A 26,433-nucleotide genomic window follows, 5' to 3' on the forward strand; every position below is an offset into this window, starting at 1 on the left:
ACAGAAAGCCGGCTTACTGACTGACCGCCTCCTCTAAACGCCCTGAAAAAGGAAGCGTGGGATTCACTGTGCGATCAAGCGCCACAGGATTCTCGTGCTTTTGGTAACTAAGCAGCAGCAGAGGAGGGGCTCTGGCCCAGAAGTCACAGGCCTGGGCACTCCCCCTGACCAGTGGTCCTGGAAGTCACATCACAGTACCCTTCCTCATTCTTTCCTCTACTGTGTGGACGTCCCAGAGTGGGACCCTCAGGTTGTCCCCAATGACTGGCAGCTACGAACAACGCTGACCTAACCCTGAGCTCGGGCGGGCATATATGCCTTTGTGCCAACTCTCATGGTGGGAGCCGCTCTCGCGTGGTTAGGTATCGCCTAATTCCCCTGCAGGACGCCAGACCAATTCTGCAGCCTGCCAGCCATCACGGAAGTTCCTGCCTCCCCAGAGCCCTGCTCATAGGTGCCGACAGAGCTCTCGTACGTGTCCCCGCGATGGGAGAAACGGTATCTCAAGGTGATCTGTAAATATGTTCACCTCCACGGGCCTTTCCTCGAAAAGAGACGGGAACCGTGTCGCTCACTAGGAAGAGTCCTGACCCCACTGAGTCCTAGGCCCGTGCAGCGCCTCTGACCTGAAGCGAAGAGCAGCGACGCTGGCGGGAGGGGGGCGGGGGCGTACCTTGAGGTGCGTGGCACGCTTGAAGGCCTTCCTGCACACGGGGCAGACGTGGATGCGCTCCCGGCCGTGCATCTCCTTGCTGTGGTGCAGCAGCAGGGCGGCCGAGGCGAAGGTGCGGCCACACTCCAGGCACTGGTGCAGCCGGCCCTCCTTCTCGGGTTGCCCACCCTGGGCCAGGTTAGGAGACACGTCCGTCACCTGGAGCAGGTCAGAAATCCCGGCTTGACGGGACCGGCGCGAGGGATACAGGCAGCCCTGCCCCGAACCCAGCCCCGGAGCTCGGCTGTCATCTGTGGGAGGCGGCCGGCCTCCTGACCTCCCGTGGGAGCAGCTGCAACGAGCAGCTCAGGCGTGCCTCAAGCACGCTGACCGGGCAGGCTCTGGGAAGCAGAGCGCGGCGCCGGCTGGGACCCCAGCCGCAGACCCGGCCCCCAGGTCACTTGTCGTGGCCACTGCGGGCGAGGTCCTCAGCCCTCGTGTCTTTACTTCTCTGCAAAGTTCCAGGAGTTTTTAGGCCTTTATACGTGGAACTCTGTCATTTACTACGTGTTCGTCCACCCTCACCCCCGCTGCCAAACTGCGTTTAAGAAAAAGGACTAGTCAAAGGAGAAATAGGTCATGTACACACACGTGAACGTGTATACTATGAAAAAGTGTAGCAAGACTTGAAAGAATCAGCAAAGGTATGACAGGAAATCCTACAAAAGGAACAAAGGCAAGTAAATGGCCACGTGCAATCTGATCAGTGGGCAAATGAAGATACTGATAGATTTAAAACTACACTTCCGCATTACTGGAAAATCATGGAACAAACGAGACCCAGTGCTAACCCCCCACCCCTGGGTCCTCCCTGCTCAGCACCTGCTCGTCTCTCGGGAGACACACCTCCTCAGGCTGGCGCCGAGCCCGGCCATGCAGGACTCTCCAGGACCCTCCATCCCATCCCTTCTGAAGCTACGTTTTTTGAAAACTATGAGAGATTGTGGATAAAACGTGTGCTGTACCTGATAGGCGATTTCTTCACAGGCTGCCGACGGCTGTGGAGTGGGGCTCACCAGGATGACCTGGGGCGAGCCCGCACCCCCAGGGCCCGAGAGAGCGGGGTCCGTGAGCAAGGCTGGGAACTGCTGACCCTGGCAGAGGTGATTACTGCTTTAGAAGTTGTGACATGATCAAATCCAGTTGTAATTTAAAAGATCTCTTATGGCGCAGTAACTTCGGAAAACAAGCTGGCAGGTCCTCAAACGCTAACCACGGAATCACCATGTGACTCAGCACTACCGCTCAGAGGAACGGAGACCCGCATCCACTCGAGGCCTCGCACAGGAGCGCGCAGCGGCACTACTCACGACAGCCCAGACGGGAGCACTGAGAGCCCCGATATCCATGAACTGATGAACTGACGGACAAGACGCGGTACAGCTGTACGACGGAACAGCATTCACCCATAAAACAGGATGACGACACGCCTACAACGTGTGCAAGCCAGCGAAGGAGGCCAGTCACAAGGACCAGAGTCTTATGATTCCATTTATGGGAAGCGCCCAGAATCGGCAAATCTACAGAGAGTGGATCAGTGGTTGCCAGGGGCTGGGGGAGACCTGCAGGGGTGGGGCGGATCTGGGGTCGAGGGAGGGACTTGGGGAGTGACTGCTAACTGCTAATGCGACAAGGGTTCTTCTCAGGTGATGAACTGTTCTAAAATTAGATATGGTGATGGTTGTACAGCTCTGCAAATATACTAAAGACCATTAAATCGCACACTTTAAATACATGGGTGAACTTTACGATATATAAATTATGTCTCAGTAACCTTGTAAAAAAATACATATATATAAAGAACATTTGTCTAAAAATCGACATAAAAACAACTTTGAGTCTTACTGCCATGCCAGCACACCCTTATCAACTGACTGTGAATCTGAGACAGAGAGAGAGAATGGATGTGGTGAGGGCAATGCAGGGAATGAGTGCAGAGACGAAGTTCAACCTAAAGGAACCAACACTGTACTGCAAATGCGGGCTCCATACTAAGAACACAACTCGAACAGCTACAATTAAAGCTGATTCTAAGTGTATTTCACACATGCTCAAAACACTCACTCAAAACCATGGATTTGAAGACTCCCCATCAATGCACGATGCTAAGGGGTAAGGGGTCACACGGCCACACAGAACATGGCCCATGTCGCTGGGGGCCTGCAAGCTGAAGGAGAGGGCTGCTGCTCAGTGCCCTCACGGGACTGACACAGGCTGAGCCCGAACCAGGAGGACAGAGGCGATGAGCGGGCGGGGAGATGAAACGCAGGGCCAGACGGCGCTGCGAACACTTCCTCCACCAGAGGATTTCAGGTGCACTTCTTACTGCAAAGACGCCACCCAAGGCAGATGGGGAAACAAAGGCAACGGGGTAGAATATGGGATATATGGGGCAGAAAATAAATTTACAAGGTCATCTAGATTCTAGAAAAAAGAGAGCTTCAATTAAGATTCTTTACTTTCCATAGGCAATTTTTTAAAAAGTGAAATAATATTTTAGGTATCTCCATCCATCAGTCCAATTTTCTTACACAAACGTGGGATGGATTGAAAAGTTCCTACGTACCCTAATAAAGCATCATGTCCACTACCCCCCTTACACAGGGAAGTCGGTTGAATATTGCTATCTTCAAGTAGCAGTTACTGCTGCACTTTTATGTGTCTGTGGCTGGCTTTGGCCCCCACTCTGATTAGACAGTTGGTACCCAGTGTTGGTACCCAATTTTGAAAAATTAATCAAATTTGTCAATCAAAATCAATAAATTCACATTTCCTTATTTTATTAATCAAGAACAAATACAACTGCTGGCCAGAAATTCTGACACACCTGAAGAAGTGCTGGCTCAATAAATTCATATATTCCCAACTAAAGCTAAGACATTTGAGACTCTTAGCTCATACAGGTTTATCAAGGGGAAATTACAATTCCTTTTTGTTTTGAAATGACAACACTGTAGAAGAGATCAGCAGTTGTCAGGGGGAAGGGGAAGCAGATGTGGCTAAAAGGGCAACCTGAGGGATCCTTGTGGGGATGGGCATGTTCTGCGTCCTGACTGTGCCAATGACAACACCTGGAGGGTGCGGTGCCCTGGTTTTACAAGATGCTACCACTGGAGAAACTGGGTAGGGGGTCTACGGGATCTGTGTTATTTCTTACAACTGCCTGCGAATCCACAATTATCTCAAAATAAAAAAGCTTAATTAAAAAGAATCCTGAATACGACGTGATTTACTACCTTACGGCTGGTGTTCCAAAGGCTCATGTTAAGTATTCTTAATGCAAATGCCCTGATTCAAAAACCAAGTGCCTTATAAAATAAATGCTCAACAATTAGCTATACTTACAGAAATGATGACCTGAATCCGCTAAAATGGCATCATCTATAAGTCACTTATTTTTGGTTTGTATTATTACTTGCAGTCTGTTTCTTTGCTATATTTCATTTACACTGAGGTGGAAATTGTAATAATTCTCATTCCCCAAGTGCACATGAATTTTGTAGACCCCTCAACTGCTCAGGGGGCCCAGGCTGCTGAGTCAAAATCGCCTGGGAGGGAGCGTTCTGGTCGGCCGGGACAGAAGCCCCTTGCATGCAGTGTCCCACGTGTTCCCCGGGGAAAGGGCCGGGCATGCTGGCAGGGGATCTCACAGGGCGTGAGCCCAAAGCGAGCAGAGGACACGTGACCGTTCTACAAAGGGAAAGAGCGAGGACCTAGAAGAGGTAACCCATCTTCCTGCAGTCAAAACAGCCAGCACGCACCTGTGGCAGGATCAGAAGAGACCCTGCTCTGGATGCCACAGCCGTCAGCGTTTCCCTGCACAGTGAGAGCCCAGAGCGGAGACGAGGCTCCAGCCAGGAGAGCAGGTGACTGTCTACTCCGCTGCCCAGCCTGCCTCTTCACATTCAGCGACACGCACAGCCGGGCACACGCACAGCCAGGGACACGCACAGCCGGCGACACGCACAGCCGGGCACACGCACAGCCAGGGACACACACAGCCAGGGACACGCACAGCCGGGCACACGCACAGCCGGGCACACGCACAGCCGGGGACACGCACAGCCGGGCACACGCACAGCCGGGGACACGCACAGCCGGGCACATGCACAGCCGGGGACACGCACAGCCGGGGACACTCAGAGCCGGGCACTCGCACAGCCGGGGACACGCACAGCTGGGCACACGCACAGCCGGGCACACACACAGCCGGGCACACACACAGACAGGGACCAGCAGACAGGTTCGCTGTCGAAACTCCTACAGCGCTTTACTACAGGGATTCATCACTGTAATTAATCATCCTTTCTCATGAGTTTTCTAATTAAGCTGTGAAAGGTTTTTCGGCATCTTAAGCTCAATGCGTTATCTAAAATGTACACCCTTCTATCCAGCACATCTCCTGCAGGGATTCATCTAAGAACATAAGTGATACAGAGCATAAGAATTTCCACCCTACTAATAACAAACCCTGGATGCAACGTAGTGCCCCTCAGTAAACTCATCTACAAGACGAATGGTGGTAGTCATTACAAACGTCTGCACTGCTAAAATCACTGATGGGAAGATATTCACAATATAATTAATGAGGGGGGAGAAGTTTACACTACACGATATATACGTGAGCTCATTTCTGTAAAAGTTAGAAAATACCCATCTGTACGTATGAATAGAAAGGTTTACAAGGGTAGACACACTCAAACGTTAAGTGCAGTTCCGTTTGGGTAGTGGATTTTTTTAAATGCTTTTCTGTATTGTCTGGATTTTCTTGTACTCCCCACTTTAACAAATTACTTTTTCAATTTAATCAGAAAAAAACACTTCAGCTTTGAAAGAGCGTATTCAGAACACACACTCAGGAAAGTGATAAGTTCCCCGGGACGACCCCGTGGGGCAGGGGGAACACAGGAACTCACCTGAGAAGCGATGTTGAGCGTGACCGTGTCCAGCCCCCCGGAGAGCAAACCCTGAGTGTCAGCCAGGGTCAGCGTGACACTGGCCTCTGCCCCCACTCCCGATGAGGACATGACCAGGTTCTGGGCAGATGTGGCAGATGGGGACATGGGTGTTGTCAAAGGCAGGCTTCCAGCTGTGGCATTAAGTTCTACAGAAGAGGCAAAACGGGAAAGTAGGTAAGTCCAATGTTATTCGCACGGGAAGACAGTGTTCATAAAGGAACGCATCTGTCATAATCAGCATTTACATTGCCTGAGCTTGTGCAAGTGCACGAAGGCAATCACAGTATCTTTGATTCCAACGTTATGGCAAGGCTTCTGTAAATATCTACATGTCCTTTCACGTAAATGTACTCTGCTTCTGAAGTGTAAACAGAGAAAAAAGCCGTAAAGGAGAGTGAAAAAGTGACCCTAAGGCCCAGTCACCGCTGCCAGTGCAGAAGGAGACTCAGACAAGAATTTCCAGGACACTGTCCTCATCCAGGACCAGAGACCAGCCTGGAGAGAGGAATGAAACGGGACCCACTGAGCGACAACCAGCTCCACAGTGTAACATCTGACAACTGTGCTTACGTTCACCTATTCTGAAACACAGGCAATCAAAATCAACCTCATGCAATCCTTTAAATACTAATTTATCCTGCAGGACACCTTAATTTTCTTTGGAGAACAAAACAAAACACTATAATATTTTCCCCTTGTAGCTAACGATATAACAGAAAGGAAGACGTCTGGGACAGATCGGGCAAAGAAAGGAAGGCCTTCTCTTCCACAACACTGAAACTCATGCACCTACTGGCAAACGAAATGGGCTTAGCATGGTATTATCAAAGTCCTGTGGCGGGCACCAACAAAACACAATTGTTTAAAGTTTTTACTTGTAAGCATAACACACATGCACATGCACGTGTACACACACGCACGCACAATTCTCACAAGCTGTCCTTCCATTCATCTAGCAAACGTGACTTATCACCCACTTGCGTCAGCCACCGTTCCAGGTGCTAGCAACCCCAAGATGACACCTAAAGCAGAACTTCCGAACACTAGTCCCTAATTAGGTCTGAACACAAAACACCACGAGACTCCCGCGGTCCTCTGCTGAGACCTGGGTCTGCCCGAGTCGGGCACAGGGAACCAGGCTACTTACTTGTAACTGGCGTCCTCCACAGATCCACACTCCCGGAGTCCCACACTGTGCGGCACACACCTGGAACCTTCAAAAGCAGTACAACCATTAGGAGGCTGGGAGTCTCCGCTCTGAAGCAGCCACGCGGCTCCCGAGAACCTCGCCAGCCCCCCCTCGCTCGCGTCTGCACAGCGCCCGTGCCCGGCCGCCAGGACGGGAGGGGAGTGTGGATCTGCGGAGGTACCCGGGCTACCACCTCACCGGGCATCCCCTCCACATACCCGAACTCTCGCAAACGCATGCAGGTGTGACGCCATCGGGAGGGGTGAGGATGAACAAGAAGGACCCTGCAGGACCTGGCGAGGAGCAGCTCCACAAGCTGCCGTTCAGTCAGAACCCTAAGGAGAGGATGGGGCCGGCCGCAGGGCGCGGGCTGGAGAAGCACGGTGGTGTGAGGGCCACGTCGGCCAAGAGCACCCCACGGGCTCAGGGATCATCCCGGAGTAGCCACAGGACTCCAGACCTCACCACAACTCCTGCAACTAAGGAGACGCAGACCTTCTCCCCTTCCGACCAGTGAACTACATCCGACGTTCTGAGGATGGTTAAGGTAGTGGAAGGTTCCAGGACGTGCAGCACAAGGAATGCAAAGAGAAAACAGAAGCCTGCGAGTTCATTAACTAAGGTGAACCCTGACACAAAGTTCAGAGAAAAGACTGAACAACTTCACGGAAGGCCAGAGCTCATATTTCAACTCAAACAGTGTGGTGGTGACGCAACCTTTAATAATGTTCTTAATTCAAGAGACTTCCCACAAGAAGGATGACCCTAGTTCAGGCAGAACTAGTCTCAATATGGTCGAAAAGAACCTGTGTTTAAAAATTTTCTTACGCATGCAATTAAATGATTAAAATAATAAAAAGCTGTAATTATATTTGTTTAATACAGACCTCTTAGCCATATGAAAGTATTTGCTTAAAGCTCTAGAAGCCATAATTTAAAATTCAAATTAAATACTCTTAACAGGAAAATTAAGATTCAATACTGAAGTGAACACTGTAGACTCTTACTTTTAGTTCCCACTTATTTTTTCTTATTTCTTCTATTCCCCTAGGACACATCACAGCCACCTAAGCCCTACTTTACTTCATGACTCTTAACTCAAAAAGAGTAACCTTTAAAGGATTAACAAGTTCTGTATGTTCATCAAACCCACCCTGTTTTCAGTCTTTTTTGGGATAAGTCTTCACAGCCTCTAAGAAAACTTAATGATAATTTTGGAGGGTTTCATAACAAGCTGACAAGGTGTGAGATCACTTTTTTCTTGAGATTAACAAAAAAGTGGTGAGAGGAGGCGGGGAGTCGGGAACAGGAAAGGTGCCCTGACTGGCCTCATCCCCAGGAAGAGTGGGAAGAGCGTCTGATGGTAAAGTGCACCCACTGGTAGGGGCCGTTAACATTTCTGAGCTGTTGGGAAGTAAGTAACTGACTGTACTTAAATCTAGGAGAAACGGAGGTCAAAATAACCTCACAAAGAACTAGTAAACAAAGAACTGATCCTTCTCTCACTGAAAGCAGAACTCAATTCATTCATCAACATTACCTTAAAAAGGGACTCAGATGACAATGAAAACACGGCGACCCAGAACCTACGGGATGCAGCAAAACCAGTTCCAAGAGGGAAGTTTGTAGCAATACAGTCCTACCTCAAGAAACAAGAAACATCTCAAATAAACAACCTAACCTTACACCTAAAGGAATTAGAGAAAGAAGAACAAAAAAAACCCCAAAGTTAGCAGAAGGAAAGAAATCATAAAGATCAGATCAGAAATAAACAAAAAAGAAATCAAGGAACCAACAGCAAAGATCAATAAAACTGAAAGCTGGTTCTTTGAGAAGATAAACAAAATTGATAAACCATTAGCCAGACTCATCAAGAAAAAAGGGAGAAGACTCAAATCAATAGAATTAGAAATGGAAAAGGAGAAGTAACAACTGACACTGCAGAAATACAAAGGATCATGAGAGATTACTACAAGCAACTCTATGCCAATAAAATGGACAACCTGGAAGAAATGGACACATGCTTAGAAATGTACAACCTTCCGAGACTGAACCAGGAAGAAATAGAAAATATAAACAGATCAATCACAAGCACAGAAATTGAGACTGTGATTAAAAATCTTCCAGCAAACAAAAGCCCAGGACCAGATGGCTTCACAGGCGAATTCTGCCAAACATTTAGAGAAGAGCTAACACCTATCCTTCTCAAGCTCTTCCAAAATATAGCAGAGGGAGGAACACTCCCAAACTCGTTCTATGAGGCCACCATCACCCTGACACCAAAACCAGACAAGGATGTCACAAAGAAAGAAAACTACAGGCCAATATCACTGATGAACATAGATGCAAAAATCCTCCACGGAATACTAGCAAACAGAATCCAACAGCACATTAAAAAGGATCATACACCATGGCATGATCAAGTGGGGTTTATCCCAGCAATGCAAGGATTCTTCAGTATATGCAAACCAATCAATGTGACACACCATATTAACAAACTGAAGGAGAAAAACCATATGATCATCTCAATAGATGCAGAAAAAGCTTTCAACAAAATTCAACACCGATTTATGATAAAAACCCTCCAGAAAGTTGGCATAGAGGGAACTTACCTCAACATAATAAAAGGCCGTATATGACAAACCCACAGCCAACATCATTCTTAATGGTGAAAAACTGAAACCATCTCCACTGAGATCAGGAACAAGACGAGGTTGCCCACCCTCACCACTATTATTCAACATAGTTTTGGAATTTTTAGCCACAGCCATCAGAGATGAAAAAGAAATAAAAGGAATCCAAATCGGAAAAGAAGAAGTAAAGCTGTCACTGTTTGCAGATGACGTGATGCTATACACAGAGAATCCTAAAGATGCTACCAGAGAACTACTAGAGCTAATCAATGAATTCGGTAAAGTAGCAGGATACAAAACTAATGCACAGAATCTCTTGCATTCCTACACACCAATGATGAAAAATCTGAAAGAGAAATTAAGGAAGCACTCCCATTTACCACTGCCACAAAAAGAATAAAATGCCTAGGAATAAACCTACCCAAGGAGACAAAAGACCTGTATGCAGAAAACTATAAGACACTGATGAAAGAAATTAAAGATGATACAAACAGATGGAGAGAGATACCATACTCTTGGATGGGAAGAATCAACATTGTGAAAATGACTCTACTACCCAAAGCAATCTGCAGATTCAGTGCAATCCCTATCAAACTACCAATGGCATTTTTCACAGAACTAGAACAAAAAAATGCACAATTTGTATGGAAACACAAAAGACCCCGAGGAGCCAAAGCAGTCTTGAGAAAGAAAAACGGAGCTGGAACAATCAGGCTCCCGACTTCAGAATATACTACAAAGCTACAGTAATCAAGACAGTATGGCACTGGCACAAAAACAGAAATACAGATCAGTGGAACAGGATAGGAAGCCCAGAGATAAACCCACGCACATACGGTCACCTTATCTTTGATAAAGGAGGCAAGAATATACAATGGAGAAAAGACAGCCTCTTCAATAAGTGGTGCTGGGAAAACTCGAGAGCTACATGTAAAAGAATGAAATTAGAACACTCCTTAACACCACACACCCAAATAAACTTAAAATGGATTAAAGACCTAAACATAAGGCCAGACACTATAAAACTCTTAGAGGAAAACATAGGCAGAACACTCTATGACATAAATCACAGCAAGATCCTTATTGACCCACCTCCTAGAGAAATGGAAATAAAAACGAAAATAAACAAATGGGACCTAATGAAACTTCAAAGCTTTTGCACAGCAAAGGAAACCATAAACAAGATCAAAAGACAACCCTCAGAACGGGAGAAAATATTTGCAAATGAAGCAACTGACAAAGGACCAATCTCCAAAATTTATGAGCAGCTCATGTGCAGCTCAATATCAAAAAAACAAACAACCCAATCCAAAAAATGAGCGGAAGAGCTAAACAGACATTTCTTCAAAGATATACAGACAGTCAACAAACACATGAAAAAATGCTCAACATCACTAATCATTAGAGAAATGCAAATCAAAACTATAATGAGGTACCACCTCACACCAGTCAGAATGACCATATCATGAAAAAATCTACAAACAGTATGGGGGGTTCCTTAAAAAACTACAAATAGAACTACCATATGACCCAGCAATCCCACTACTGGGCATATACCCTGAGGAAACCATAATTCAAAAAAAGTCATGTACCACAATGTTCACTGCAGCTCTATTTAGCCAGGACATGGAAGCAACCTAAGTGTCCATCGACAGATGAATGGATAAAGAAGATGTGGCACATATATACAATGGAATATTACTGAGCCATAAAAAGAAACGAAATTGAGTTATTTGTAGGGAGGTGGATGGACCTAGAGTCTGTCATACAGAGTGAAGTAAGTCAGAAAGAGAAAAATACCGTATGCTAACACATATATATGGAATCTAACAACAAAAAAAAAGGTTCTGAAGAACCTCGGGGCAGGACAGGAATAATGATGCAGATGCAGAGAATGGACCTGAGGACACAGGGAGGGGGAAGGGTGAGCTGGGGCGAAGTGAGGGAGTGGCATGGACATATATACACTACCAAATGTAAAACAGAGAGCTAGTGGGAAGCGGCCGCATAGCCCAGGGAGATCAGCTGGGTGCTTTGTGACCACCTAGAGGGGTGGGATAGGGAGGGTGGGAGGGAGACGCAAGAGGGAGGAGATATGGGGATATATGTACATGTACAGCTGACTCACTCTGTTATACAGCAGAAACTAACACACCATTGTAAAGCAATTATACTCCAATAAAGATGTTTAAAATAAATAAATAAATATTCTAAAATCAAAAAAAAAAAAAAAGGGACTCAGGTAAGAACAAAAAGACAATGTTAAATTCCTTAAAAAGCTGTGCTAAATTTCAAGCCTCTACTAATAATAACTTTCTGCCTCTGAAAGGGTACTTATAGAATACTTGCCCATTTTCTAGGAAAACCCTTTGTCATGGGTGTTACCTGGATCGGATCTGGAAATGGCCTTCAAACCCATATCACACATCTGAAAAAAAGCACATGCTTTCGTTCTGGATGTGAAATTCTGACTCATCGGGGCACATCGACTTATTTGTAAATCCCTAAATGGTAACAGCCTACTTCCAACTAAGGCGCAAAGAGCCCAAAAGCTGCCCTAGAAGCTGGCAGCCCACCACGTGCTGCTCACACAGAGTTAACGACGACAACCATGCGCACAGTCACCATGCTCGTCCCCTGTCCGTGAGACCATCACTCTGTATCTGTGGAGGCAGATGTACAAGGTGGAACACCTAATGTCTGACTCACAGAAGACAGATGCTTTCCACAGGTGATCAAGGGCCTGCAACATGACTTTCACCGGGTGACACCGAAAGTCTGTATTTTGGTGCTCATCTTAGAAGAGGCGTGTTTAATCTCAAAGTCACTTCAATTTCAGTTCTTATTGGTGTGGCCTGAAGCTCGGCCTGGGGCTGACTGATTCTAAGATAAATGTTGCCCATTAAGATGCAATCTCTTGGCAACAGGATATAGATGAAATCAGCCACTTAATTATAACTAGCACTAGTGGAATACGCAAACCTCTCTAAAAACATCTGCTTAGAGTCAAGGATCAAGTGGTTCAGCGTATGAAGAATCTTTTCCTATATTCAGGATTATTCAAAGATGCCAAAGGTATTTGAGATCGTAATACAACTGAGTTGCTTATAGAAAACTAATCCTGTATTTATAATAACTGATACTACATTATTAAACAAATGTCCTTTAGTTATGAGCACACCTTTTATTTTCTAATATCATGAAACTCCTGAAAAAAATTTTTTTAATAAGGTACCAAATTAAGCTAAAGTAGCGTCAAAAAAGAAGAAGAGAGAAAAGTTCTCAGCTGGCTCTACAACAATAAGTCTTAAGAGAGAGAGAAAAAAAATTAAATCAGAAGAAAGGGGCCTGCGTGTTGTTTTTAAAGAAACATCAGTGCATGGCATACAGGAGCCCTGTACACAACTGACCGCTCTTCCCCTGCCCGTGAGACCATCACTCTGTATCTGTGGAGGCAGATGTACAAGGTGGAACACCCATTGTCTGACTCACAGAAGACAGAGGTTTAAAGAAATACAGGTGGCCAGAACAGAGCCCTCTGCGTTCCTGGGCTCTCCCTCCATCCCCTTATCCATTCTGAGCAGAACATCACCAGCTTTAAGTAATCTGCTGTACCAGCGAACATCCAGGGTCACCAAGTAGCGCAAAACACTCCTCCATTTAAAGGGAAACACCTAAAACTCTCCTTGTCTTTCCATCGATTTGCCCAGGACTCACTACAGACATGAAGCAGGGCTTCCAAGGAGATGTAAGATTCCACCACCTACAGCCAGTTTACTCCTCAGGGAAGCAGGAGGCGGGGAGAGCCTGACATCCCAGCATTCCAGGACAGAGACCCCCACCAGAGCGTGACACCACTCATTCGGGCCAAACACAAGAGACACATCTTCATGTTGCAACACGCACCGCGCACCACGCACCACGCAGGGTGAGAGAGGTGATCAGAACCCCAGAGGTGATAAGAAAGAACACAGTGTCTAGTCCTTTACAAAAAGACACAAACTAAGACTTTCAGGAAACAGCTGCAGAAACAAGTTTGCTATGTAACTTGAGTAGTACATGATATACTGTAGAAGTCTTACCTATTACAGGCTAAATTATAACCTGAAAGTACTAGCTTTCATAGCCAATTATAATATAAAACAAAATTCCCCTGAATTGCAAACAAAACCAAAAGACTCTCATTTCAAATTAATAAGTACAAGAATTCAGTTCTGGGATACAATTTTCTTAGAGCCCCAAAATTAAACAAGCAAACCGACGCAGGAGGGACAGAGTTAAAAGCAAAGTAGAGACAGGAACACACGGAGAGCAGTGGTACAGTGGAAACGGTCATCGGCCAGAAGTCCAGAGTTTGCATCTGCCCAGATCCGCCAACACGTGATTCCAACAAGGCTCTTAACCAGCCGGGTGTCAGTTTACCCTTCAGCAAAGGGGAGGGGTGGACAGAAAGCCCCTCAGGGTCCTGAGTGGAACCTCACTGTGTGCAGCTGCCTCAGCTCACCGCCTGCTTCACTTCATCAAGTCCCCGCCCTGCGGCATCTGCAGATCCATCAAGCCCTCGCTCGCGGGGGAGAAATGCCCCCCCACGGCCAGGGCTCCCGCCTCGGGAGGCCGCCCCGACCAGCTCAACCCCCCACCCCTGAGACGTGCTCCCTGGGCGCCCTTCTCCCCTTTATGTATCGCTACTGCCGTTAATCCTACACTGATTTACGGCTTTCTTCAATAAACGTCTGCTCTGCTCGTTTCTAGGACCCAAAATGCAAGGGGACCGTAGTTGCCTTGCCCAACATGACACACCCAGATTTAGTATACTTCTTACCATACAGTATGCACCACAATCTTTCAGTGAATAGAAGAATTACTGGCTAAGAAAGCATTTCAATTAAGCACGAAAAAAAGTCTAGCTGGGGGTACAAACATATCTAAAGATTAAATTTTTTTTCTCAAAAAATGATATACAGAGTTGGAAAATAAAGAGGGCTAAGAAAGTAATGAAATCTCTACAAGGTAAGGCAAACAGGTATGGCATCCTCAACTGTTAACGCTTACTTATGAAGCTGTGACCTATTTTACTGGAGCTCTATTTTTTATTAAAGCCTATACTTCAAAACCTTAGTAAGACGTCTTCTTTTAATTCTGCCATCCTACCTTCAGCTGGTGCCCAAACATTCTCACCGCAGGGCACAAAGTAATGAGCCAGAGGCACTTTCAGCCTGGGTGACACAGGGACAGCTTTGTGACTTGCAGACATACACAATGCCTTGCATATTTGAATAAGATTATTTACCTTTGTTCTTTAGAAGGTGGAAACGACCTTAAAAGGTTAATAACACTCGAGACAGTTCTGTGTCCTAGAATTATACATAAGCCACTAATCATCACAGAATCACATCAAACGTATTAGAACACGCAGCTGACACACTCGTCACGCAAGAAGACAGGTGACTTCTCTCCGCTGACCAGGTGCAAAGCCCTATAACTATGAGACGTTATGAAGCCTCTCGTGGCTGGATCATTAGCTGCATACCTGAAGCGTTTAATGTTGCACTCTGTGAGAGAAGTTGATCATTGCTTATGGTCAAGGTGGCACCCGTAGATTGATTATTGATTGCAGGTGCTGACAATCTTATGCTTCCGTTCAGTTCACTACTTCCATTAGAACTGTGCTGAATAAGATCTTGACCTAAATAGAAATTAATACTGTGATATCTGAGAGTAACACATTAATTCACATACTGGCAAGTATGTTAAACATATAATAACATCCTTTTAAAAGTGAAAGCTATTTCATTTTTAATGCTATTTAAAGAGAAAAAAAAATGAAAATAAGACCATGAAATACATTTCCCAAAATGAAACTACCTGTTCACACTTTTTAAGCTATAAAGTTTTTAAGTGCGTCTTAAGAGTTCTACTTTAACCCAGAATTTAGGCACTTAGAGCTACACACTTTGTTGAATAAAACTTAAACCGAATTGGAAATACTTCCAAACATGGTGGACTCCCAGCTGCAGCATCGAGGGGCACGAGGGAGGGTACCAAGGCCTCCCTTGCGGCAGCAGTGGCCGCTACAGGTCTCCTGCGGGAGGGTCACTGCCCCACGGCGCTCTGGACGCGCACAGCAGGCTCAAGCACGCCGTGATGTACTCCCACCGAGAGACATGGGCTTCTGTCAGCTTCACTGGCTTGTAACCTTTACATTACAGCATAATTGTATAATGTAATCAGATAGTATGGAAACAGAGGAACATGAAAATTAAAAACCCGAGCTGTTTCAATGAAAACCAAAAGACAAAAGGATGCTGCACTCAGCTTCATCATCACCAACACCCTCATGCCACACTAGAGAAACAGAACTGGGGAATGAGTCTGTGCAACAGGGGTGGAAGTGTGGGCAAAATAAAACGTGCAGAACTCCTACCAGCAGGGCAGACCCATTTTCAAAGACCTGCGGATAAATGCTCAAAATCGTGTAGGCATCATTTTTCTGACTCTCTGCTTGACGTGGCTTTCTATTAATAACTAAAGACATCAGGTAAGAGCACTTTTACTTACACGACAACTGGGGGAGACTGAGGACCCTCCTCGCCTTTTACCCAATGTTTAACTTCTTTCCCAAACAGCTTAGGAATTGCTAAAGGTCTGTACACCTTAACTGAAGTAGTATTTGCATTCTAGCATTCATAAGCATTTATAATTCTGTGCATTCATGGAAAACAGAACATTCGACAATATAACCAAACACTTCTATAGCACAGCTAGATGCTTTCCACAGGTGACCACAAATTAAAAGTTTTTCTAGACTTCTCAGAATGTGATAAGAAAATGTTGAGTTAGTAGTCCCCACAGCCAATTCTCATTACACACAATAATGAGAAGTAAAGGAATAAGAAATCTTAAGCCCAGAGTTTGGGCAACCCTTATATTTCATCAACTGACAAAGATTTCTCCTAGGATAACCCTTTTAAGCTTTTTTATTTTTAATTGCAGTTATATTCACCTAATACACTAAAAATTAATAAAATAACTAAATGATCGATAATAGGAAAACATAGGAGAAACAGAAGTACAAGCCACAAACACAAAAACACATTTGCCGAACTATATGTTATGTGTTTTTTGTATAGGACTAGCACAACCCCTCAAATAGAGATTATGCAAAAAAAGTTAATTCCATCAACAAAACAGCTTTCTGAAAATAACTCTTCCATGTTTCCAACATTAAAATTCAAATATATATATATATAAAAGTACACACATATTAAATAAAAAAGAAGCGAGTTAGTGAATTAGATAAAATTCAAAGTTAATTTCTGCTGCCTGCTAGCATCAAAAAACCACTGCGCGTCACTGAGAAGCAAAGCTCCATCCAGGAATAGTTCCTCAAACTTCTCACATAAATTGAAAGGAATAAAGACACCCCTTAAGAAAGCAAGCTTTTGGTTTTCTTCTCAATAACTACTCTTTCTTTTCCAATAATGATTTTTGCAGAAATCTCAGGCAACAGAGGTAATAACTACACTGACCGCTCACACGGCTATCAGCCCAGTATTCCAGCCACTGCCATACTATGTCTCCAGGGAGGTTATTTTGACCCCAGCAAAATGTTTTTCTTTTCTTTTTTTTTTTCTTTAAAAAACAACAATCTCATAAGGTTGTTATGAGACTTAAATGAGTTAATATTTGTCAAAGTTACTAGAACAGGACCTGGTGCACTGTAAGGGTCAAAAAACTGTTGCTAAATTTAAGAACCACTCAGTTAACATGAAGAGCTCATAGCTAAGAGTCATGTGGGCAAAGCGCACCTGTACAATATGCTCCAAGCTAACTCAGATGAGAACATACTGTGAGAATTAATGCTCTATACGGGGAAGAACTGACCGTGAACATCACAGGCCTGGAACAGGGAACACATTAGCTGGTGACTCACATGGAGGATGAGCTTGCCAAGCTCGGTGGCCTGGGCTGCCAAACGGTGTCTTCCACCCACTTATCTAGTTCTACCATAATTTTCTACATAATCTGAGAAGAATTCTGAAAAGGTCAGGGGGGTAGGTATCTGTAATCTCCTAGTGTAACCACTTATACCGATTCAACTCCTTTAGCTCAAAGAAGCATGGTAAGAATTATGAAGCCATGGTTTTCTGCTCTTGGTTAAACAAAATATATCTGACAAAGCTACCTGGCTCAAACTGGACGTGCCGTGAGGAACCACCACGTTTAATCCCTGGTATCAGATGGGAGCTGCAGGATGATCATTCTCACATAAATTACAAACACTTCCTGAGGCACTGGATTTAGGCAAAGCTCAGTCTTGCAGGAAAAAGATACAAAAAAGAGTTACCTAAACTGCAAGTGAAAGGATTTAAAAACTTTTAAGACTAACCGGAGATGGTCAGGGTGATTTCCTGCGGCGACCCTGAGGACGACACAGCGGTGGGCCCGGCAGCCTGCGCCAGCACCTGGCTCAGGCTCGAGTTGTTAATGGTCAGGGTGATCTCGTGGGGGCCACTGGAGGTGGACACCAGGCCTTGTGATGTCATCACCTGAGAGAGGTCTTGCGTCCCTGGTCATCGTCATAAAACAGAACAAAGCTGGGCTTAAAAAAATAATCATTTCCTCCTTGTTCATATTAAAATATTTTAGTGCAACTGTTACTTTAAAAAAAGAAGGATTCAAAATACAGTATCAGTCATCTCTAATTCCTTAATCTGAAATCATTTAAAAACAAACAAAAAGCCTTATGAGGAAAAAGGAAGCCGGTTCCATGAATGCAATCTCTGTGCATATACTGACTAAACATCATGTATCGTCAGAAAAGCTTACTTTATTCTTAGGACATTTATTCGTTAAGCTTTATAAAGAGAAGAAAACAGCATCCCAGTGTCCCCAAACCAAATCTGTGACTGTCAGCAGCGAGCTGAAACTCCAGCTGTCACAGTCAACCGAAGCGGCAGCTCTCACCACTGCTGCTGGTGGTCAGCACAGAATCCTGCTCCGAGAGCGGGCCTATGGTCAGGTTGGCAGACGTCACCGTGGGCTGCAAGGACAGGCCTGAGATGGGCTGGAGGACCACGCTGGCCGGGACTGTACTGTCTGGTGTCTGAAGGGAGCTGTGCTGCGGGGCCAGGCCGGGCTCCACGGTCGGCTGTGGAGCAAGCAGGTTACCCTGCTGTAGCGTCTGCTGCAGGACGCTTGGGTCAATCTGAAAGCACAGAGGTTGTTGTGATGGAAATTTCACGCGGAGTGTGACTCAGACCACCTGAAAGCACAGAAAAGCCTGGTGGGTGTCGCACCTGTAGCGTGATATTATTAATGCTGGAAGCGTCGATCCCAGAGATTTGAACACTGGGTGCAACCAAGTTAGCAGCCAACTGTAACTGTATGCCCTCGAGGGTGGCCAGGCTTCCATCTGTCAAAGACACTGTCCAGTCGCCACCAGCTGCAGAGGAAGAACAGGAATGACTGCGTACCAGACACTTTCTCCAACAGGAAAAACGCACTGGGTTTCTAAATACAGAAGTTCTAAACACATACCGACATGACCTAGTTAACAAATACTAATATTTACTTTACATAGGCACATACATACCTAATTTAATCATCACAAAACAAACCTTGTGAAATAGAAAATAATATTATCCATTTTAAACACATCAGGAAACTAGGCTCCAAGAGATCACACTGATGAGCCCAGGATTTAAAACAACGCTATTATCTTGTCTTATTATGCTTTAATTGCACCGTGGGTCATGAAACTGAAAGAAAGCCACTTAAGGTGTCCAGTAGCTACTAACAGTTGCTACGTTACTTGTGAGTGCACAAAAAACCCAACTGGCTAAAATTTAATGCTTTTCAAATACTGTGTGACCCAAGAGCAATTGGATAACTCGTATATGAGAAGCAAGGTTCACGGGTAGCTATAAATTACGTCTCGCTATTAAGTTTGTGAGAATACTAAAAAAGAAACAGGTTTAAGCCCATCAAACTAAACAAAGAGCTGAAGCCTGAAATGCAGAAGTGACGTTAGAAAGAATGGGAAACGGAAAGGCAGCTGCGTCTGGAAGTCAGGACTTCAACCTCCTGCGACCTCGTGGGAAACCCTCAGGAAGGGCAGTGTCCTGAGGCTGAAGGCCGCCCCCCCCCCCGCCCCCCCGCCCAATCGTCCCGGCGTCCACAGCCCTGGTGCCTGTCAGCCCTACTCACCGGACACGGAGGCGGGAAGGACGGCCTGGCCCAGCAGGCCCTGCTGCAGCAGACTCTGGTCCAGCTGCCCCGCCAGCACGGGGCTGTTCATGATGAACACGCTGGGGTCGGAGGAGGGCGGAGGGGGCGCGCTCACGGGCTGCGGCCCTTCCGGCGGCCCCCGGGGCCCAGGCTTCCTGGCTTTCTTAGGGTCCGGTTTGTAGTGAAACTGCATGTGAGTCTTCCTCCGCCCGGACGTGCGGAAACGCAGCTCACAGTGGGGACACTTGAACGGCTTTGCTCCTGTGTGCAAACGCATGTGGACCTTCAGGCTCCCCTTGGTGGAGAAGGCGTTGCTGCAGACGTGGCAGCTGAAGAGCTTCTGACCTGGGAGAAGAAGCCGTGCGTCAGCGGGCTGGCCGGGTCGCCCCCGTCGGCCTGCGGCCTGGCTGCCACCGCGCTGCATCCACCGTCCCCCGCGCTCCCCGGGGCCCCTCGCTCCGGAGGGCCGGTGGCTGGAAAACTTAAAAGTAAGCGAAGTTCACTGTCGAGGATCCGAATTCAGTCTTTCCACGACACGGAGGCACACCAAGCCCTGCCGGAAGCGGGGACCCGCCCTGCATCTCGGGCTCCGCTCCCTGATTTTACGAAGCGTGAGCTCACGCCTCACCGGTCTTCTCCGCTGACAAAGGGGCGCCCGAGCCGCCGGCACAGGTGGAAGCCGCCCGGCAGACTGCGCTCCGGGCGCACGCGCCCAGCTCCTGGGGCGCCAAGTCCTCTAACACAGGCGCGCTGCAGGGTGAAGAAGGCCCGGCAGGCGGGGCTGGGTGCGGCGGCAGGGCCCTGGGGCTGGCAGCCGCGCTGCTCGGGCCGCAGAAGCCAGCTGAGGGGGGCCCTGGAAGGTGTCTTCCCAGAGACTCTCTTCCTAGTCCTGACGCCCAGGAGCCCACACGGAGGCTTGGTGCGCAGGAGGCGTCCTTAGGGTGGCCGGCACCTGCCGCGTGAGCTACCACGCGAGACCCGGGACACAAAGCCACTAAGCGGGTCCCTCCTGACCCTCGGCAGCGCCCAGGGCTGCAGGGGAGGGTCAAGCACAGATCCTAAGGAAACAACAGAAGAACTGTCCGTAGAATAGGCAGCTGAAGGACTTCGTGTTCTGTTTACCTAATTCCACACACGAACCCGTCAGAAAAGAATCACAGGACTTTATGCCTACGTGTGAAATTCCACTTGTACTCCCTTGGTCAATTCTGCTTACGGCCAAAACTTCAGAGTGTAAATTGGTTTGATAGTCATAATCCTACGTGTCCTCACGACGCTAACATTTACTCCGTGTTTACCAGGTGCTACTTTTACTTTTCTAGGCAGTTTAAACCGGGGGGTGGGGGGAGGGTACTCGTGTTTGCCCCATTTTCTACATGAGGGATGGGCGGGTCAGAGAAGTGGCTCACAAGTGAGGACAGACTCCAACCGGGCAGAGGCCCGGGCCGCCTCCTCACCCATGAGGGCGCACCGCGCACAGTCAAGAAGCGAAGCTTGAGTACCTTTTACTTAGGACGATTAACCTTCAGTTCCTCACATTAGGTGAAGAAAATGGCCATGAAATTTGGACGTTAATTGTTTCCCTTTATCAGATTTCCCACAGAAACAGAGTTGCTCCCTGGTAAGTGTGATCAGATTTGTGAAATCCCCCGTTTTCACAAAATTTCAACAAACTGAAACTCTGGCCTGAATGAGACTAAGAGGTAATCTTCCTAACACAGGTATTTAACTCTGAGTAAGACAACTTACAACGCCACATCTGAGACCTAGATCCTTTCCTTTGGTGTCAGAGATCACTTTCTCCATGTTGGGAATCACAAATCTTCCATATTCATTTCTTCATGGTTCCTGATTTTTAAGCTTTGTTTCATCTTGAAAGTATGTGTGCAAAAAAAATACACAGGAACAAGTATAAAATGCTGTCGGAAGGCATCTACCAACAGTGCAGGTGTTTGCTCCTACCTGTGTGAGTCTTCACATGGCAGTCCAGGGTAGATTTAACAGTGAAACTCTTCCCACATTCATCGCATTTATATGGCTTTTCTCCAGTGTGGATTCGAACATGCCTAGCCAGAAAGCATTTGCAATTAAGTGTCTTTCTTTTTAACTTTATACGCATTTACAAACAACTTCATGATTTAAAATTTATAGCTATCCATATAAATAAAAATTATGCGTGACTATGTACTGAATAAATTTAGCAAAACAAAACTTTTAAGCTTCACTCTATATAAATAATACCATAAACAAAAATCCACAAGACAACAAAGTAATCTGCAAGACCAATGAAAACAAGGCTAACTTTCCTGAAAACCGAAGAGAATCTTACAAATCAGCAGTAAGACAAGAAATATCACAGTAGAAAAACAGGCAACACACAGGCAGCATAGAGAAGGAACACACGCACCCAAATGCCACATGAAAAGGTATTCCCCAGCCTCAGAATTTAAAAGGAGCAAGTTAAAATGACAAGCCATCCCTTTCCCATCTGTCTGACGATGACCCACTGTCGGCTGGGGGGCCTAGGGGCAGGTGTTCAGAGGCTGGGGGATGTAAACGGCACAGCCCTCGGAGGCCAGTGGGTGTGTCCATCAGCACTGACCCCGGGCACCCACACAGGTGCGCACAGAGCACAGGACAGTGGGGCTGGCCTAGTGATTCCACACTGAGAACTAGGCAGTCATCAACAGGGGTCTGGGATGCCCACACGACAGAACAAGACGTCGCCGTGAAGGATGAAAGAGGTGGGCGGGTACTGACAAAGCTGTCTGAGACCCCACAATATGTAACAATTAAACCGAGACCAGAATTGCATAAGTTAATGCTGACGTGTGAGTAGACATTTCTGAAAAAACGCACAGAAGAAACTGCTGATAGCGCTTGTCTCTGGGGAGGGGAAGGCTCTCCCTTCATAGCCTCCTCCGCTGTTTTCGGTCCTGGCTTGCTTCACCAGGACGCCTGTCCAGTACGCAGTGGGGGCAGCTGAGCCTCGCAGGATTGTTAAATGAAGGACGGAGGAGAAGGCAGGCCGGCTGCCAGGCCACAGCAGGCTTCTCGTTTCCAGGGGCACCTGCCACCTCGCCCCCTCACGGGGGTGCAGGGTCAGCAGTCCTGCCTCCGGGGCGCGCCTCCGGGCCCGGCTGGCTGCTCGACAGCACCACCCGCCGGCCACGCGCTGCAGGCCTTCTCAGCGGCGCGACGATGCCCACGGGGCTGCCCAGCACGACACCCTCGTCCGCGATTCGCACCCCTGCCTCCCGCTGGGGCCCTGCCCCGCCCCGCACCCAGCGTGTTGCTCCCTTGCGGCCACCGCCCGGTCCTCTCCGTAGCTGAGGGTTCCAGCGTCTCACTCCCGGCCTCGGAGTCACGCTGTCATCTTCTTAGCTCGTTCCTCCTCCCCACCCGCCGGGACACGACGCCATCTCGGCTCCGTGCCCAAGCTTGGCCCGGCCTTGCCCACTGCCCCTCGCCCGTCTACCCGTCCCTCTCTCACTGGCACATGCCCCTTCCCGCCTGGCAGGAATACAAGGGCAGGGGTTACTGGCTGCGCTCACGCGAGGAGCACTTCCAGCCTAGCAGCTTCTGGGCAGCCTGTCTGCCCTCCTGTCACATGCAGGGCTCTGTGCAACAGAGAGGGACAGGAAGACGCCTCTTTGGTTTTCTGAAGCAGCCGGCTCTCTTATTACCCGTCTTGAAATTCCGACAGCTCCTCCCTTCAATCACCCTCTACCTTTTACCCAGCAGTTCCACCTCCTGAAGCAAAAGACGAGCGCCCCCCCCCCGCCCCCCCCCGTAAACGAAAATCCTCCAAATGTTTTAAGAGAGTGCTGTACTTCGGCCTTCTTTCCTGGAGCCCATCTGTCAGCTGCCCTCCGCCACTCTGCCAGACCGCACGTCAATCACCGCCTCGCGGCTGACGTGGACTCGACCCCCAGCGCTCGGGCCACCTCCCCGTGTGATGGAGCCTCGCGCCATACAGACCGGTCGCCCTGTGGGGCGGGCAGGAACCTGCTGCTGTTCTGTGCGCCTACAAGGCTGGGCTCAGCGCCGCATCTTCCTCAGGAAATGATTTTTAATTCTCTTTTACTGCGACCACCGTCACACAGAAATAAGCACAAGCACCCACAGAGCAAGCAAACTTCTAGCTAACGTGCGCAATGAGCTCGCAAGGAAGCCTCCAAACGCACACGGGCCTGCAACCATGACTCAAGAAAGGAAGGAGCCACTCAAAGGGCGCCAGGTTCAGACACCGCAGCACGGGTTGCAGAGGAGCGCGCAGACCGCATGTCCACCCCCCGGGCCTGCACCGCACCTGACCAGGTCGCTGGGCTTCTTGAAGCTCTTGGGGCAGTAGGAGCAGCAGTTGGCGTGCTTGGGCTCGGCCTCCAGCTCTGCCTGCCTGTCCTTCATCTCGCTGATGCGGTCCTTCTCGGCGGCCGACTGCACCAGCACCTGCTCTGAGACAGTGGCACTTTCCTGCGGCCGAATCCTGGCCAACTGCGCCGTCTCCTCCTCTGTGAAGGTGATGACCTCGGGACGAGCCTTTCTAGACACATTTCTTTCAGAACTGTCTTCCTCTTCCTCCAGACCCATCTCTAAACAAAATGTAGGAAAAAGGATCAAATCCTAATAAAAAACTAAATGTAACAGAACAACTAAAACTAAACATTTAACTGAAATATGTAAGGTTAAAATTAGCAACTCAATGAGGCTATATTTGGGATGGTAAAAGTTTTTTCCCACCACTGTCTATTGAGAAGCTGGTCAGGGTGGAAAGGCCATGCCTCGGGGGAGGGCTCACTGCCAAGGGCAGATGCCATGGCTGATGGTCTCCGCAAGCCCTGCCAGCAGGCTGGCAGTGGGCTCTGAAAGGGTCAGTGTCCGCACGAGTCAACAGTACTCATACACACAGACGTTCATTTATCAACACGGACACAAAGTGAATTAGCGTAAGAAGACGAGCAGCCCGAAGGAAGAGACCAAACTGATAACTAGCCAACAGCTGCCAATTAAAAAGACTTACTGAAAGGAAAGAAAACACTTAAAAAATATGTATGTTTAAATATTCTCTCAGTGAAAGGTAAGGATATATTTACATCCATTAAAAAAAAAGAATAAGCTGCTGTTAAAATGTAACCGAGAAGGAAAAAAAGGTTTGGCTGGGGACAGGGGACAGGGGACAGGGGGACTTTATTATTGCACAGATGGCTAAAAAATGTTTTTAAAAAACAGTAGAGACACTAAATAGCAAAACGGACGGCGGTCAGAGCCAAAACAGTGAACTAAAAACTGACGGATGGCCCTCTAAGTCGCGCCCCCATCTCAGCACGCTCACTCGGCCAGCATCAACAGTGTGAGGTGCACAGTGCCGGCTGCAGCACAGACAGGAGCCCAGGCCCCAGGACACCGTGTAAACTATCGACAGCATAACTCACACTGCACATGGAACAAGGTCGTTTAAAAAATTTAAAACGCTGTGCACTGGCGCCCTGTGTCAGAATCTATGCAAGGTGCACGTTCTGTCACCGTAATTTCACTCTGGAACTTGCTAAAAAGAAATCATCTCATAGGTACAAAAAGTACAGGCACAAAATAATCCTCCTGGGATTACTATACTTGGTGTGGGAACTGGGCCCATCAGCTCGTCTACCGTTTAAGTTAGCTTCATGGTATCTCGTGTCGATCAGATGAGAATGTGCGTGGTGAATAAGCACAGCGCCGAGGGTTAAAGCCCCCTGACCGCCAGCTCTTCCTGTTACACTACAGCACTGGGCAGCCACTGGGCATCCAGCAACAGGAAACCGTGTAATGAAACACAACGGAATTCCGTGCAGTCGTTAGAACTGATGTACACCCGTGCTCACTAATACCAAATTCGCCTGTCATGAACACCCATGGACGACACCACTGCATGTAGCGTGCTTTCCTATCAGGGAATTCAGGTCCACCTACGCGTGCGTACATGCATGCGTGGGCGACAGCCTGCCCTGTGCGGGGACGCTGGTATTCTGGTGCCTGGTGACCAGTGAGGTGAGAAGTCTTCCTCTTGGTGCCTCCCCGAATCTTTCTTTCAAAGAGCAGATTGTGACTGCTTTCACAATCAGAGCATGACGTAAGTTAATACGCTGGGGTACAGATCACCCCTGAAGTGAGTTAATCGCCACGTTTCCGCATTGGCTGATGATAAACCTGAATCAACAAAGGGACCACACCTCCTCCTTCTGCCTCTCCCGGTGCTGACCCAGCCGAGGGGACTGTCTGGTGCCTCTTCATGTGCTTTTTACAATGGACTGTGGTTCGGAAGCCCTGCTCGCAAAACGGACACTTGTAGGGCTTCATGCTCATGTGCGTGGCCGTGTGCCTGGTGAGGCTGCCGTTGGTTGTGAAGGAAGCGTTGCAGACGCTGCAGCTGAACGCCTTTTCTCCTGCGACAGCAGAGACGGGGTCAGAACACGTTCGTTACCTGAAAACCGCACGCGGTCAAAGCAAAGATGCGCTCAACAAGCTGCAAAACCGAAGAGCGTGTACTCGCTGCGGTCCCCAAGTTTTAGGGATTGAGGGTCCTTCAAGAAGGTTATTTTAAGAAGACGGACGGTCATAATGAAGCAGACAGATCATACTAAGCCCTGCCAAGATGTGAAATCATTGCTGGTGGACAAGGAAAATGGCGCGGCCACTCTGGAAAGGCCACTCTGGTTTGGTAAACCCCAA

At 47.7% G+C, this 26,433-nt stretch overlaps 1 protein-coding gene across 10 annotated transcripts in view; it reads right to left on the reverse strand.

Moving 5' to 3' along the window:
• Nucleotides 1-26,433, reverse strand: part of ZNF236 (zinc finger protein 236) — a 102,021-nt gene that overhangs the window by 6,524 nt on the left and 69,064 nt on the right. For 7 of the 10 annotated variants that reach the window (XM_029221666.1, XM_029221676.1, XM_029221683.1 and 4 more), the window contains 11 exons: nucleotides 25,935-26,147; nucleotides 24,035-24,317; nucleotides 21,685-21,788; nucleotides 19,702-20,067; nucleotides 18,792-18,937; nucleotides 18,460-18,700; nucleotides 17,882-18,061; nucleotides 15,023-15,178; nucleotides 5,629-5,816; nucleotides 1,678-1,806; nucleotides 674-871 (listed from right to left, as the gene is read on the reverse strand). In XM_029221666.1, the coding sequence (XP_029077499.1) occupies nucleotides 674-871; nucleotides 1,678-1,806; nucleotides 5,629-5,816; nucleotides 15,023-15,178; nucleotides 17,882-18,061; nucleotides 18,460-18,700; nucleotides 18,792-18,937; nucleotides 19,702-20,067; nucleotides 21,685-21,788; nucleotides 24,035-24,317; nucleotides 25,935-26,147 (2,204 nt within the window). Of the gene's footprint in view, nucleotides 1-673; nucleotides 872-1,677; nucleotides 1,807-5,628; nucleotides 5,817-6,817; nucleotides 6,885-15,022; nucleotides 15,179-17,677; nucleotides 18,062-18,459; nucleotides 18,701-18,791; nucleotides 18,938-19,701; nucleotides 20,068-21,684; nucleotides 21,789-24,034; nucleotides 24,318-25,934; nucleotides 26,148-26,433 lie in introns of those variants that run through there. The other 3 variants (XM_029221658.1, XR_003793290.1, XR_003793291.1) reach the window with 3 other exon arrangements.

The sequence above is a fragment of the Monodon monoceros genome, unplaced genomic scaffold, assembly GCF_005190385.1.
Source record: "Monodon monoceros isolate NGI ecotype Baffin Bay Population unplaced genomic scaffold, NGI_Narwhal_1 Super_Scaffold_1, whole genome shotgun sequence".
NCBI classification, from domain to species: Eukaryota; Metazoa; Chordata; class Mammalia; order Artiodactyla; family Monodontidae; genus Monodon; species Monodon monoceros.